Here is a 16,834-nt window from a genome sequence, read left to right on the forward strand (position 1 = left end):
TTCCCTCTTTTTTTTTTTTTTTTTTTCCCTAATAGAACAATAATAAAGCAATGATACTGCTAAAAATAAAAGCATACTTTCAAATACAGAGTATGCCTACTAGATTTAAAATAAACATTAGTGTTCCTACACTATTTTTTTTTTTTTCTTGACTTCAGTCCCTATTCTCTCATTATCTTCTACACTTATTCATTACACCAAAATTTCCAGATCATCTTCCTGTGGAGAACATATCCATATAACCAAGTACAACATTATGCTTTTGCAGTAGTTATGTACCATGACAACCCCATTTACACTGGATCTATGCCTAGTCTCATTATGTACCTTTCACATACATTTCACATACATTTCACATACATTCTTTCCTTCCTGCTTTCCTTTTTCTCTTCTTTCCTTTTTTTTTTTTTTTTTTTTCTCTCTCTTCCTTCCTCCCTTCCACCCTTTCCATTCTGGTGGAAATAAAGTATAAGTGCTCTAAACTGTAATGTCTTAAGCTTCATTTATTGACACATTATTTAAAAAATAATTTATTTTTTTCCTTTAGAACCTGGTTCTCTTGTCAAATTTTGGATCACAGTTTGGAAATAAAACCATCTCTTATTCTGAATAATGTTTTAGTAAATGCTACTTTCTTGGGTTACCAAAGAGGTGACTTTTCATGTATCCTCAATACAGATTTTAGTTACAAGAATTTAGTGTTAAAACTGTGCTCTCCATCTCAAACAGAATAAAAACTACAGAACTTAAAATAAATCACTGTATATGAGGAAAGCCAGACTTAACTACGTTAGAAATCAAATACATGGTTGAATAAATATTTGCCCACAGAATGTTTGATCGCTTTTTCCTAGCTCAGATATATAGATCCTTAATCTTTGTGGATTTTGTTCATTCAAAATTTGGCTGTAGAGAAAATACATTCTTTGTGGACTTTGTTCAGTCTGAAATAGGTAATCATACACCAAGCTCTCGTTTACAGGAACATCCCCAAGCAAGGGGCAGCAGGTTAAAAAAAAATAAATTAAAAAAAAAAATAAATGAAAACAGCACAACTCCCAAGTGTTTACACCATACAAGAAATATTAGATACAACCATATTGGTTAAGCATTGTTCATTTAAATGCAATTTACTTGTAGTAATATCTGTAAATAACTACCTCCTAATAATTCTTGTGTAAACATTTTGCAAACTGTTTCCCCTATGATTTTTGTTCCTAATTGTAGGAATAATGAGAATGGACAGGATAGAGAAAGTGAATATTAACAAACACATCTTATATACTGACAATGTAATATTCTATTGGTAATAACAGTGTTACTAATACAAATTGGTAATAATTATAAAACTAGTAGCAGCAGCATCATGAACTTGTATGCATATTTGTATTTTTTGGATGTTAACGTTTCATCAATCTTTTGATGACTACAATCAAACAGTTTAAGAAGGTAACATCTTACTGTGGATGAGACTATGACTCAAAAATGACTACTCATTTTTGCTGAGTAGAAATATTTTCTTAGGAAAGCCAATAAAATTCATATTTAATCAAAAGGTACATTTAACTTGCAGTATATTCAAACTAAATCTAATGAGGTAAGCATTTCTTCCAATAACTAATCAAGTATTTTTGAGGCTATCTGTTCTTAAACCCAAATGTGTGAATAACTGTCCTAGTAATTTTATTTATTTATAAGAAATGTGTGTGGAAAAAAAAAAAAAAAAAGCAAAAAAACCTGTGTAACAGGCAAGTTTGGCACCACAACCTTACAGGTTCAGTCTCAGTATTTGCTACTGTTCTACTACCAGATGTTCCCTTCAAGATCATTTCATACTATGCCTTTCAGGAGTCTTTAACCTAACTATCATACTCTTACCATACCTCTCCAAGTATTTCATACTCTTATACAAATACTCCATCGACATGAGGAGTATCTCATTACAGTAGGCAAAAGAGAACACCACAATCCTCTTATGAAACAATTTAATTATTTAACTTAAATTCTCAGATTTGTAACCTCACTTATTTCATATTTTTCACATTTTTAATTTACTTATTTATAAATACCAGCCACCCAAACAGTTTATGTAATGTAGCCAATTATTCTGTCATCCACCAAAGTAGCAGTGTCACATCATTTTAAATTCGTATTTTGTCTGTAACTATCCAGTGTCCTTTCAGTTAATGTTCAATGCATAATGGAATGATGACCCCTTGTGCAGAAAGAAAAGCTATTTAATTAAGGGGAACAAATCCAAAAAACATATATCCTTTAACCTTTATTCAGGAAAGTAAGTACAATTTTAGGGAATTGAGTTTTAAAGGTTATAAAAACTTGGGACCTAGAAATAATAAGTAATTCTTTTTTTTTTTTTAATTTTAATCCTGCAGCAGCTCTCACTCCCTCTGACAGTCTTTCATTTTTCCATCTGACCTAGCCACACTCCCTATTGATTTCTAATGTTATATTTCACCTCTTGACCTCGTCTACTGTATTAAGACTTCACTAATCATCAAACTGAACTTTGTTCCAGTGTTCAGGGCTGCACTACAAATAGACATGATAAAAATAATATTTTGGAATATAGGGTCAAAAGGATGTGCACTGCTTTGCCTTGTTGGATTCAGGCATTCTGCACCCTTGCTCCCTGAATTTCAGCCAAACTAGTGACATTTCAAAGATAAAGGCAACAATTAGTTTCTTACTTCTATTTCTACAGATTCATGCAGCTTCTTACAGGTGGCTGAGAAAGTTTCCGAAGTGCCAAATTCAAAATACCAAAATTTGTTCTTCATTCTGAAACAAGAAAAAAAAAAGAAAGAAAAGAAAAAAGATCTTATTCACTATCAATATGTGACAAAACTGATCATCCTGTCTTCCATTATAAGTAATGGCAAAGGCTTGGGAACATGTGACATCCCATTCGAAATAGATGAGCTCATAATTTTCAAAGCTTAAATGTTGGTGTCAAGTTGTATGATATCCCCTAAAGGGATAACAGAAATGTGTTGAACTGACAGGTTCAAATGTACCTTTGACTTTTCTTTTTCAGTGACTATCAGAATATTTTTTGACACTTAACCAGTGACATGCCTCAGAAAAAATGTATCGATTTTATTTCATGTCTTACACCTACTATATGATTTCTGATTCATGGTTAAAATCTCCATCCTGCAGAGAACTAGAATGTGCAAACAAGGAACTCCCATTGTGAAGAAGAGTCAAGACAAAAATGTAGCTTGCCTTAGGCTAGCTGAAGGTAAAGGTATTCAAAGATGAAAGGTATTCAAAGAAAATAAAAATTCTAGATCTAACAATCTTTAGATATTTTGCAGTAGAAGAGCAGTATTACAAGATAATTAACTCATAAACACATTTTAAATAGGTGACAGAACCTGCATTTTGAAGTTCATCAATAGATTCTACAGAAAAACAAAACAGGATATAAATACTAGTAAATTGCTTAGTTTATCATGACAGCAGGCAGAGATTACGTTTTTTTTTTCTCGTCAAATACATAAAGGCTGCACTTCTGTTTTACCATATTTATTACACACCGGTAAATACAATCAGGACACCAGCAGTACCATTTCAAATAAGTATGCACAGTTTTGTTTAACTATCATAAGTAATTACTATTGTGTAACAAAATGAAAAGCTAAAAATTAAAGAAAAAAAAGAAAAAAAAAAAGAAACAAACAAACAACAACAAAAAAAAAACAACACTGAATTAGAATTCAATATTCACACTTCAAAAGGAATAAATTGAGGAATAAATTCTTTTATGAGGAAGAACTTTATTGTTCAGGTGACAGAGCACTGGAACGGGTTGCCCAGAGAGGTTGTGGAGTCTCCTTTGGAGAGATTCAAAACCTGTCTCGATGCAATTCTATGTAACACTCTAGGTGACCTTGCTTGAGCAAGGGTGTTGGACTAGATTAGATGATCAATGGAGGTCCCTTCCAACCTCAACCATTCTGTGATTCTGTGAAATCAGGTATGAATACAAAGCATCCACCTGTATAAGCTATACTTTTACACAAACATTGCAGTGTGCTTGGAACTTGAAAAACTGAGTTTGCCTGAGCTAGAAGTGAAGGAGTGAAACTCAGATTACTATCAGGCAGCAAAAGTACAAAACCCACCCTTGGTACATTTTACAAATTATGTAAATAAAAGGCTAGTTAGTGACTCTTCAAGTCCCTTTAATTGACTCCTCAGCCATGCACAGGGAGAAGTAACAATACAGTACTGTCTATTCCAAGGAAGCCTACTGGCATGAGAGCCAACAATTCCTTCTCGCTGTCAGAGATAAGCAAGGGTGTCCAGCCTGGCAGCCTTCAAGGGGTGGGGGACACAAGAATAATCTGAGATGGGAATAGTAAGAGAGAAAGTGACACATTTCTGAAGAAGAAAAAAAAAGTACCAGTATTTCATTTCATTATTTATTTACTTATTTTACACAGAAAATCTGAAAATGTTTGGAAACAGTTTCTGAGGACGGGTTCTATCCATACTGCTCTAGGGTAAATGAAATTCTTAAAAGAGCACCAACAAACAGAAGGGCTTAGATCACATTCAGTACCATGTGACTATGAGTGGAAGTGGTCTGATGTAAGCTCCTTCTGTACCTGTAGATTTGTTAATATACTGACATGCTGACCTGGAATCAACTGTTCTATTTATACCAATGATCACCAAGAAATGTATAATCATTTCATTTCTAAACAAGGGTGAACAAAGTACTGAATTTCTCTGGATAGCTTTGAAAAATCTAGATGCTGTTATTCCCCTGCTACTTTCTATACAGGAATGATGAATAATGAAACAACAGGAAAAAATGATGTTAAGAGTTCAGAAAAAAATACTTTGTCATTTCTTCTTATACTATTATTAAGATTAACAAGCCTTTTCATTTTTTGTTCTTTGAGATCCTTTCCTCTTGCTGTTTGTTATTTTACCACAAAAGAAGCACCTCTTCTTTTTCTTTATTGAAAAGACTTCTTTAAATTGACTTCTTAGCATTGCATATAATAAACTCTTTGACTTGCACATGGATAAAATAGATAGACATATCTTAGAGTCATTCAGAATCTGTGGTTTCAAATTCATGTCTTTTGAGTTCAGAAAATCAAAACCCAGCATTGGCACTGGTTTACCAGAAAGTGCAGGTCTACAAGTAAAACCTTGTAGAAGAACCTTCAGAAGAACATAGAAGAACCTTCTATGATAGAAGATTAAGTAAGTGCATTCATCAGGTGAATTTTTGATGGCAGATGTGTTTCGTATCATTGTAATATAGGCAAAAATAAAATAAAATAATAAATAAATTAAAATAAAATAATAAATAAATTAAAATAAAATATAGTAAAAAATATAGTCTCGTGAGCCTGTCCTCCTTTTCCTAGCTAACTACACCTCCATTTTAAAGGATAGAAACACAATGTACTTGTTGTCATAATTTTTACAGTGGATACATACTTAATTTTACATATTTTTTTTTCAGTAAAAAGATAGATATAGATACAAATACTTTTTTTTTTTTTTTTTTTTTTCATTTTCAAAAGGACTTACCAACCTCTTTATCAGCCATTAGGTAGATTAGATTGCATGTTTTTATTAAAATGCACTACAATTTTTATTGAACAGAAAATCATACTTCATCTTTTGTTATAAAAAAGATGACATATAACAAAGCACAGTTAAATGTAAGAAATAAAGACACATTATACTCATCTCTCCATACTCAAATTTCAATTTTTCATGATCAGTCATATAATAAATGATAGCAAATATACTGTTTTTTTTTTTTTTTCTATTAATCAAAAAAGTCTAAATATCTAAATTCCCATCTTCTGCTAATTTTATTCTTTCAAAGAGGTGAAGTTTATTAACTCATTACGACAGCAATAAATAGACGAGTCCATTCAGAAGATCAATAAATTTCTAATTTATTTCAAAATGGTACAAGTAAATTTTAGACTGGTAAACAAATAAGATTGGATAAACAAATTTAGGTTAAAACAACTTTAGGAAAAACTTCTTTACTGGAAGGGTTGTTAGGCATTGGAATCAGCTGTCCAGGGAAGTGGTTGAGTCACCATTCCTGGAGGTCTTTAAAAAATGTTTAGATGCAGAGCTTAGTGATATGGTTTAGTGTTAGGTCTGTTAGGTGTATGGTTAGGTGTTAGTGTTAGGTCAGAGGTTGTACTACATGATCTTGGAGGTCTCTTCCAACCTAGATGATTCTGTGATTCTGTGAAATACATATTTTGATGCATTAAACCTGTAAGAAATTAATCATGTCTATTTTTTCCCTCCTAGTGGAGTTGATAATTTCAAATCGTTTCAACTTTTAATAAGAGACAACCAAAACAAAGATAAAGCTTATTCCAGTAAAACAAACAAATAAATACATAAATAAATTGTCCTACAGTAGTACTTTTCCTTACAACACTTTTTGTTAGATTCAGAAAGGGAATAGATTATTTTACAGGAAAGTGTTTTTGCATATGCTTCAAAGAGCATAGCTAAACTTTTTAACAACTTCTTGTTTGAAAATACAATATAAATAAAACATCAATTCTGATTAAAGGCTGGCCCACCCCTATCTAATGCTTCTATTGGATTACAGTATGTCAAAATATATACTGTCTATGGATGCAAGAACAACAAAGTCAAACTTCCTTCTAGAGCCTAAATATATATGTATTTTTTTTTTCCTGGCAGCGTTCCACATGGTCAAGTATTGGTCAATTTTCTGATAAGTGGGATGAGCTTCTTAAACAGAGTTGAAACAAATCAGCAAAATGGTATTGAAGGGCTAGTACTACCTTTTCTTAAAGTGCTTATGCTCTGCAGACAAGTGTCAGACTTAGAAACTTTAATATGTTTCTTGGAAAAGTTCAGTCTAATGTTTGGTAATCAAGGCAAAATGATCAAAATAGTCTGTGATAAGGGTTTGCTCCATTATCAGTTAATCAGAAACCCCCCTACTGCTAAAACTATTTTATATAACCTTTCTGATTAAGCAATTACAAGGCATATAATTGAAAAATTGTCCTGTATCTAAATATGGAAATAGTAAATACTTTATTCTACACCTGAAGAGCACATATACTTCATTATAGTGTGCACACTGTGTCAGAATGTGTGGAACAATAGACCAGCAATAAGATGCAAATAAAAGGAGGACAGGCAATAAAAAAAAAAAAATAAAAAAAAAGGTATATTTTAAAATGTAAAAACCAAAGTTATATTCAGGCTTTAAGGGACTGGGGTATTCACTTATTGTTACATTTAAGTTTGTCACAATTTCTACTGTGTTTTCTTTATATATCTTATTCATGTATCTACTATTTATATTTATTTCCATTTTATTTAAATGAGGCAATGTCAAGCTTCAATGACTTGAGCTAAAAATTTCTACTTCAGTAAATTTTTGACTGCAATTTAAAAAAAAAATCAACTGAAACAGTTTGATCATTTTAAAAAATGACTGAAGAAAAACATGTATATTTGCTTATATTAATTGTGTTTGATAACATATATTTCAAACTGTTTTAATACTGCTACACTTTCAGAGCAGGATTTTAAATTTAGTGCAAGGATGGCCTTGTGTCAATAAAATGCTTCTGACCATCTGTGTGAAAATACATAGAGAATTTAACTAAACTGTGACCAACTGGGAATACAGTCTGGGAAAGCTTTATTTCAATATTCTCTCGTGGCAGAGAAAGAACAAATTTTTGTATCCATTTCTATCATCTTTTATCCTGTTATCTATAAAAAAAAAAAAAAAAAAAAAAAAAAAAGGATGTTTACCCATAAAACTACAAGAATTGAGAATTTTTCTAAACTACACTGGTTCACCAAATCTCTAATCTCTGCCTTCTCAAAATACTTTTTTTTTTTTACATTGTAGAAGTACTGTCTGCTTGCGAGCATCAAGAGTTGGTCTCAGTCTATATATAAGCTCCCAACATAAAGCTCCCATTCTAAGAGCAGTGTTCATGAACAACAGTATACAGAATATGAATCAAAAAAAAAATAAAAAAAAATCCACAGGAGCAACACAAACAAATAAACAAAACACACACACAGTGGGAATGAAGCCCTATAGAGAGAATGCTTATCTTCCCATTCACCATATTCCTGGAAGGCGTTCGGAAGATAGATTCAGTGTTCAGTGTTCAGGCATTCAGTGTTAAGTTCAGAGGAACAAATCTGTCTCACTTTTCTCCCTTGTTCACTCCAAAACAGAGGACAGAAATACTCTGATCCATGAAAATGTAGAAAAATGTGTAGAACTCCCCTGCAGGGAATCAAAACCGCCAGAGAGGTGTGCAGAAATGGAGGTGTGAGAGAGAGATGTTTTTCCTCAGTAAAGAAACCACGAAGAATCCAAGGGGAGAAAGAAGTTGACACGTAGATATAGAAAGAAGAAAAATAATATTATCATCAAGGAAAATTGAGGAATCAATGAAAGAGAATAATCAGAAAAATATAGGAACCTATTTACAAAATGCATTGAAGATGTACAACACTGAAAGAAAAAAATGATGATAACATAGAGAAGAAAAAAAAAAATAAAAAAAATAAAGGAGATCTAAGCAAAAGCACACATTTCTAAAGACTGAAAATACAGGTACCAAGGTCTGAAAATAAAACTGGGAGCACAGAAAATGTCAATGGCAAAAAGAGCTGAATATCTGTTCCAATATTCTGCCACTGACTGTGGTTAGAATCAGACACCTGAGAGAAAAATGTAAATACCCAGGTAGTACGCATCTGAGAATCATTTAAGAATAATCTAGCTCTTAATATTATTTGTTGTAATTCAGTGGCCATTTATGTTACGACACGTGAAGCAATATGGTGAGAAGAAAAATAGCCAGATTTATGGGCACAAGGGGGATAAAAGTGCCTGTAACCGTAATCATCTGATTTTCTTCAGATCTTAGAAAAGTTTTTTAAGTTGTATCTGAAATTATTGCTTTGGTTTGTGGAGTTCCAGCCTGTGAAATATACATTCAAGAGCAAGAGAAATAAAATTTACAGCAGATTGTATGTCTTGGTGACTCTGTTTTGCATTCCTGGTAATGAAATATGCTGATATACTGGAATTTATCTAATTAAATAAATACTGAATATGTGATAAAATAAATAAAACTTTGCTAAAAAATAAAACAAAATATATTTTCATGCTTTGTACAACTCAATATAAAGAATATTTTATCAAATCCTGTTCTTCTCACAGAAGTTCTCAATAGACAACATATTTTTCCATCTTTTCTCACTGTTCACAGATCTATTATCTAGGTAATTTTATACTTAGGTAAAAATGATTTCATTGCAGCACATAATATATATTAATAAGAATGTATGACTTTTTCTAATGTTCTTCTTTTCTTTCCACTTCTGTCTTAACAATCATATAATTCCTGTTCTGCTTTATAATGAATCATACGCAAAGGTAAGGAAATAGCCAGTGGAGATGCACATCCATAAGAGATTTATGTATGACTGGCATGATTTTAATAGAGACATCTTTGTCAATTTTCTCTTTTTCCATTACCAGCTGTACTTAAGGCAAATCTAAGTGTTAATCCCTTATGACACACAGCATAAGCAAAGACTATAGATAAGTGCAGAAAAGTTACAATTCTGAAAGAACGATTCCAGTTTAACAAAGTAAAATAACTAAATTTCACATTCTCATGCGATGATGCTACAAGTAGTTGGAAAGTTACCACATAAAAACTTGCATAATTAAGCATCATTCTGAGACTGATTCTTGCCGACATTTGTAAGTTCTATGGCTACTGCTGCAAAGCTGTGTTTGACTCAATTTTTTTCTCATGCATTACAATACAGTTTGGCACTGTAGCTTGCACTTCTGTATGCAGCTGTTCTGCAGTCTGCTCTCAACCTACCTGCCCCACTGGGACACATTTGGATCCCTTTCAATAAAAAATAGAAATCATGAAGAGTTGCAAAAGGACCTCACAGTACTAAGTGACTGGCCTGTGAATAAAGTCTGAGAGAGCTGGGGTTGTCCAGCTTAGAAAAGGCTCCAGGAAGATCTCATAGGAGCCTTCCAGTACCTAAAAGAGGCCTACAAGAAAGCTGAGGAGGGACTTTTTACAAGGGCATGTGGTGATAGGACAAGGGGTAATGGTTTTAAACTGAAAAAGGGTAGATTTGGATTAGATGTTAGGAAGAAGTTCTTCATTATGGGGGTGGTGAGGCATTGGATGAGGTTGCCCAGAAAACCTGTGGATGCCCCATCTCTGGAAGTGTGTAAGGCCAGGTTGGATGGAGCTTTGAGCAACCTGGTCTAGTGGAAGGTGTCCCTGCCCATGGCAGTTGGGTTGAAATCAGAGAATTTTTAAGGTCCCTACCAACTCAAATTGTTCTATGATTCTATGGACTGTAGATGAAATTTAACGTGGACAACTATAAATTGATGCATAGTGGAAAAAAAAAAAAAAAAACAACAAACACTCTTATTTTACAATCAGCAATAAGGTCTGAGGAACAAGATCTTGGACTTGCAATAGATATGTGAATGAAGTGTCAGCACAGTGCTTAATAGTATTTACATGAATGGTGTCGTGACGCTGAATACTTGGTGCAATTTTCCCCTCCCCAAAGGGAGGGTATGGTGTGTGTTAGTGAGAAGACTACAATTGAACTGGAAGAAGTGTGGAAAAAGAAAACAGTGATCAAAATATTGTTTTTCTTGTTAGGTCTCCTGCCTGAAAAGGTGGTAAATGAGGGAGATTTTAGAGATGGAGCTCTCTAAAATTGTGCATGGTATGGGAAGGATGAACAGGGAATTCACCACCTCTCCTAAGGAAATGTTACCACAGTAAAGGAACGAGGAGACAGAACAGGCAAGAGGATTATTTAAACAACATGTTATTAAGATGTTAAACTATTTGCAACAGGATACCAAAAGCTTAGAAAGGATTTAATAGATTTGTGGAAGAATTAGCCACTGAAGCCCACATAGCAAAACACCATGAATGTGGAAATATTATTACGTTACCCTGTTCTTCTTCTATACTCATTGGTCGAACACAATGAAGAAAGAGCACCTGGCTAGACAGACCTTTTGGCTGACAGTCGATGGGTATTTTTATGTTCTTAATTTTCTGGTCCAAACACATTTCCCTTTTTCTCTAAATATCTTCACTGGAATATCTATTTCTTCTCAATAAATCCTCATTACCACTTCTTATCCCAAACTCCAACTATCTATTTGGATTTAAATCTTGGTACAACAGTCCACATATGAGTACCAGTAAGTCCGCACATTACAGACAGGGACTGATGTTCCAGAACATCATTTATTATCTTTAATTTTGCAGACGAAGTTGCCAAAAATGCACCCGAGGTCCATGCACTGTTTCCCAGTTTGTTGGTCTACTGATCAGAATGTTATTTGTCTGGGTTTTCAAGAAAAAGCAAGATTGAAAGCACTCCCTCTGTTAGGGCTAAGAGAAAAAAACACGGTAATCAGAAAACATCCTAACCTAGATGACAGTCATATCCATAACCTGTTCTCTATAAAACCTGACACCTGTTTCCACTGGATTACCTGTAATTGCCTCACGCTACAGACTCCAGTGGAGAGTAGAAGTTTGCTACTATGCAGAGGATAATTTTATCCTAAGATATGAATAAAAAGTGCCTATAACACAAAACAAATGGCACCTCCTATCATTTTAAGAACATTTTGAGAGTTCTGTGCTAGGTACTCAGGCACCTAGGGAATGTAGGGGGAACTCAATGACCTTTGAGTTGTACCTCAGAGTGAATCTGTTCTTTGCTAACATGCAACTGGATGTTCACAAGGAAAAACAAAACAAAACAAGATAATATATTTAATATATTTCTCCTAGAGTTATAGAAATGTATGTGGTACACTCCACTAAGACAAATTACAGGTTAACCTACAGCACATGGAATAAAAAACAGCTATTATAAAATACTGTTATACCTGCCTGATAACTGTGAAGATCTGATTTAAATAAGGAATTTGGCACTTTCAATATATTGTGCCTTAAAAAAAGTTATTAATAAAATAAACAAAAAAGCTTAGTTTCTCAAAAAAATTACCTAAAAAGTATCTTAATTTGTCATCTAATTTTACTAAATGAACATTCTTGTAACGCTTCCTTTGTGTCCATTACCCATAACAAAGATTCCTGCTTTTAACATTTTACTTACTTTTGTCCTCATACCTCCCTTCAGTTTCTTTCCCAAATTCCCCAGTCTAGGGAGCAGATGCTGAGGCACCAATGACTCATTAATCTGAGGAGGATTTTTATCATGAGCAAAAATAAATCTTATAAACTGTTCCACATTTACCAGCCTTGGTCGTACTAGAGAACCAACAAGCTCTGTTAAAAAACACCTCTCTGTATACGTTATAATAGACCTGCTATCTCAAAGCAAGGTCACAGACCTTCACATTTCATCTTTAAATTATGTCAGATGAATAAAACAATTTTCCTTCCCCTTGCCCGCTAATATGGATATGTAAAAGCACATATGACATGGAGTAGTACTTAAATTAATGAGACCATTGTTAAGACAGTTCAGAGGTTCAGGGACAGGTTTGCCAGGAGCTCCCCATTGGCTGCTTCACATGCACAATCTCAGCTCTATTTTAGAAACAAACAGACATATAAACCAGCATTGTTTCCTGTGAAGTCGATGTATATACGTAATTAATTTATCTTTTTCTCTACCCAATATTTTAACTCCCACTGAAAGAACAAAATAACTAATACCACTATTTGATTCTTGCCAAAACAAAACAACAACCACCAATCAACTAAACAAAAAAACTTCAACTCCATTGAAACACCATGCTTTATATCACTCCCAAGTAGGACACAAAGAGCAGATTAAAGAAAAAAAAAAAGTACAAATAAATAAATAAATAAATATAATCAATGAAATGTTGTAAAGGAACAGTGAGCAACTCTTATGTAAAAACATGGGAGAAACATCAGACTTTCTGCGTTGGAGCAAATCTTTTTTGACAAAATCTTTTCTCTCTCCCTAGGATCCCTCCAGAAATATCTCAGCCGGACAGGATAGGGGCAGGACTAAACATCTTTGCTTGGACTTTGACTGGGATTCACAGGACTTTAAAGTTTCTTCTACCGAACGAGCAGATTTATGAGTTTAGGAAGCCTCATGTTTTTTAAACTTCATTGCCTCCTGATTCCACCCCCATGAGAGGACCACTTCTAAGAATGTGATTCAGCTTAACACCAGATTTAGGCATGTCAATGTGTTTGCCTGCCTTTGAACTCGACAGTTGTATTCCCATTGAAGACAAAAGACATCTACTCAATGAAACTGAAGGTGTGATTCACTGGTGCTGAGTAGGCAGAACTGCCTCTCCAGGCTTCACTGAAATAACTGGCTCTCCACTAACTAAAATGAGAGCATTGACAGTTGATGTGTACACAAGTTCCTTTAAAAGCCTATGTTTAGGTGTCTAATTTCAAAACGAAAACCTGTCTTGTCTCAAAGTGTTTACACCTAAGTAGAGAGAAACAAACAAACAAACAAACAAACAAACAAACAAACAAAAAAAAAAAAACAGAAAGAAATAAGGGAAAAAAAGAGAGAAGGAGAGGGAGGGGAGAGTGAGAGAAGAGAAAACAAGAAAAACAAACAACAAAACCACAAAATAAATGAAGTCTCATTGTTACTAACTTTGATTGCAGAAAGAGAATTAAAATACACATATATATCCTTAAAAGTATTTATGTGGGACAAGGCATTTGATCATCTATACACCTAAGACTTTTAGTGACTTAGTGACTACAGAAAAGCCCAGGAACTTAATTTGAAATTTAACACAATCCACCTGTGTTCCTTAAAACACCTTAAATAAAAAAAAACACATAAGCTGTTACTACTCTCTAGCTTGTTTTTCTGAGAGAGCTTGGATGAAATTCACATGTAACACACCTTTCTTTCCAGAAGATGTATGGACACTGTGCTTCCTTATTACCTAGAAAATGGTTACAACACAATTCCCAGTTCTCAGGTACAGACCATGCAGGAAAGAACAGGCAGGTGAACCATATGAAAGCTGATTCAAGGTTTCAAGAAAGCTGGCCAAGCCTCATTCTCTATCTGAAAAAAAGTTCATAGTTATTAAATAACAATGCATCCCTTTCTATTTTGTAGGGTGGGATGGGATGTGTTTTGTTCTTAAAAGGCCACTGATTGTTTAGAAACCTGAAAATATCAATAATGTTCCATATGTGAGTCTATGTTTTTAGGCAACATTTTTTTTTCCCTGAAAACTAAACACAGTCATCAGCTGTGGTTTAAAATGTTACTCTGTAAATGTGCAGAGACTTCAGAATGCATTTTAGTATGACAGAAGGTCTTTACTTAGTAGAAATCAGGACTTAGGATCGAAAATGCACATGGTGGTTGTATAAATAATAAATCCTACAGCTATAACTAATTACCACCTTGCGCTTCAAAATACAGATCTAGAAAACTTTCTACACTGAACAGCACCTAAAAGGATGAGGCAGGCTGCCAGGCAAAGTAAAGTTAAGAATACTGTCATCTTTTTGCTCCTCTATACAGAGCTGTGTGACCAAGTCATTCCATCAGAAGTCTTGTTGGGTGATCAGCAAAGAGCTGCTCAAACACCTGTGAGCTATGCAGCTGCATGTCATTTGTTTCACTTGTTAGAATGCGGTGAGAACACTTATTTTTTTAATCCCTGTGCACCCTTACAAATTAAAATACAATCAAGAACAAATTGATATCTTTTCAAAAGTATATTTAAAGTAAATATAAAGTGTGACCAGCAGGGCTAGGGAGGTGATTGTCCCCCTGTACTCGGCTCTGGTGAGGCCGCACCTCGAGTACTGTGTTCAGTTTTGGGCCCCTCGCTACAAGAAGGACATCGAGGTGCTTGAGCGGGTCCAGAGAAGGGTGACGAAGCTGGTGAGGGGCCTGGAGAACAAGTCCTATGAGGAGCGGCTGAAGGAGTTGGGCTTGTTCAGCTTGGAGAAGAGGAGGCTCAGGGGCGACCTTATCGCTCTCTACAGATACCTTAAAGGAGGCTGTAGCGAGGTGGGGGTTGGCCTGTTCTCCCACGTGCCTGGTGACAGGATGAGGGGGAACGGGTTAAAGTTGTGCCAGGGGAGTTTTAGGTTAGATGTTAGGAAGAGCTTCTTTACTGAAAGGGTTGTTAGGCACTGGAACGGGCTGCCCAGGGAGGTGGTGGAGTCACCATCCCTGGAAGTCTTCAAAAGACGTTTAGATGTAGAGCTTAGGGATATGGTTTAGTGGGGACTGTTCGTGTTAGGTTAGAGGTTGGACTCAATGATCTTGAGGTCTCTTCCAACCTAGAAATTCTGTGATTCTGTGATTCTGTAAATCCATAAAATTGTTCCCTTTATGTCTTCTATGGACTTTGCCAGTCATTATATACATTCTGCTTTGAGGAAGACTATGGATGTAGCCTATTTTCAAAGGGATATACACACCGGTCACAAGAAATCTGCCTTTTTAATTTTTGGATAATCATACACTACAACAAAGATTAAATTTAGCACCAATGTCTAGAAGGATTCCCTTCTGCAGACAGAGAACTGGTGGGGAATCAACCTTTATGGGTGATAATTCTAAGCTATCAAGAAAACCTAGTAGCAAGACCTGTGTTCTACCTAAATTATATGTGTCTTCTTCAGTGCCTTTAGTTTTCCTTCTTATAGCTTCATATTGCATTTCTAATCATTACTTCATGCCTGCTTTTAAAAACCTGTCACAGCTTCATGCTACCAGCTGTTGTTCTTTCCTAATGCACTTTACTTGCAAGGAGAAAAAAAATAAATCAAAACCGAACAAACAACAACAAGCAAACAAACAAACAAACAAAAAATACCAACAAACCAGATTTAGATTTCTTTGAACTTTGTCCTTACTAACAACGGTTCAGCTCTTGAGATAAATGGAAGCAATTATTATTTTCTTTAAAGTCAGTAATACTTTAGGACTAAATACTTTAGGATTAAAACTTGATAAGGAAATCAAACATGGTAATTAAGGATACTGTCATTTGAAATCATTGATCTGATTTCTTCAAATTTGTGGGATTCCAAAGACAGGTTGACTTAAAAATCACATTAGTTTAACTGGTCTACTAAACTTAAATAAACAAGTACAGATTGTTGGGTGTATGTTTTTAAGCTAAGAAATGAAAATCAAAGAAACATACATACATACAAAGGAACATACATGCAAATATACATACATGCATACATACAAAGGAACAAACATACAAATAAAATGAAGCATTTCAATGCTTGCAGAACTGGGGCTTTATTTCAGTATAAAATTGAAAATTTTACTTTAGTTAACCATTTTCTAACCGATATCTACTCTAACTACAGTTCCAGTTTAATCATTCCATAGCTTGAATTTAAAAAGTAACAACAAAAAGACAAAACAGAAGAACCCTAAACTAAACTGGTACAATTATTCTATCTAGACAGATAGTATTTGATATACAGAAAGCATCAAATGCACATCATTTGTTAACATACATCCACTGCTTTTTGTGAATTGTGAACATATCAGTATGGAAATAAAAATTATTAGTACATAAAATGCTGTTTCACTATAGTTTCATGAGAACCGCAGACAACACTTCCACTAATATACATAGCTGTATAAAGCTAATAAAATTTAGCTTGCGGGCTTCTCCTTCTTTCAAAAAACAACACCAAAACAAAAACAAAACACCAAAACAACAAAAAACAGACCAAAC

General features: G+C 34.2%; 1 protein-coding gene across 22 annotated transcripts in view; it reads right to left on the reverse strand.

The window, feature by feature from the left end:
- DGKB (diacylglycerol kinase beta) overlaps positions 1–16,834 on the reverse strand; it is a 375,368-nt gene that overhangs the window by 80,040 nt on the left and 278,494 nt on the right. For all 22 annotated transcript variants that reach the window (XM_068674063.1, XM_068674061.1, XM_068674059.1 and 19 more), the window contains one exon: positions 2,709–2,799. In XM_068674063.1, coding sequence (XP_068530164.1) covers positions 2,709–2,799 — 91 coding nt within the window. The remainder of the gene's footprint in view (positions 1–2,708; positions 2,800–16,834) is intronic.

This window comes from Anas acuta, chromosome 2 (genome assembly GCF_963932015.1).
Source record: "Anas acuta chromosome 2, bAnaAcu1.1, whole genome shotgun sequence".
In the NCBI taxonomy this organism is placed as follows: Eukaryota; Metazoa; Chordata; class Aves; order Anseriformes; family Anatidae; genus Anas; species Anas acuta.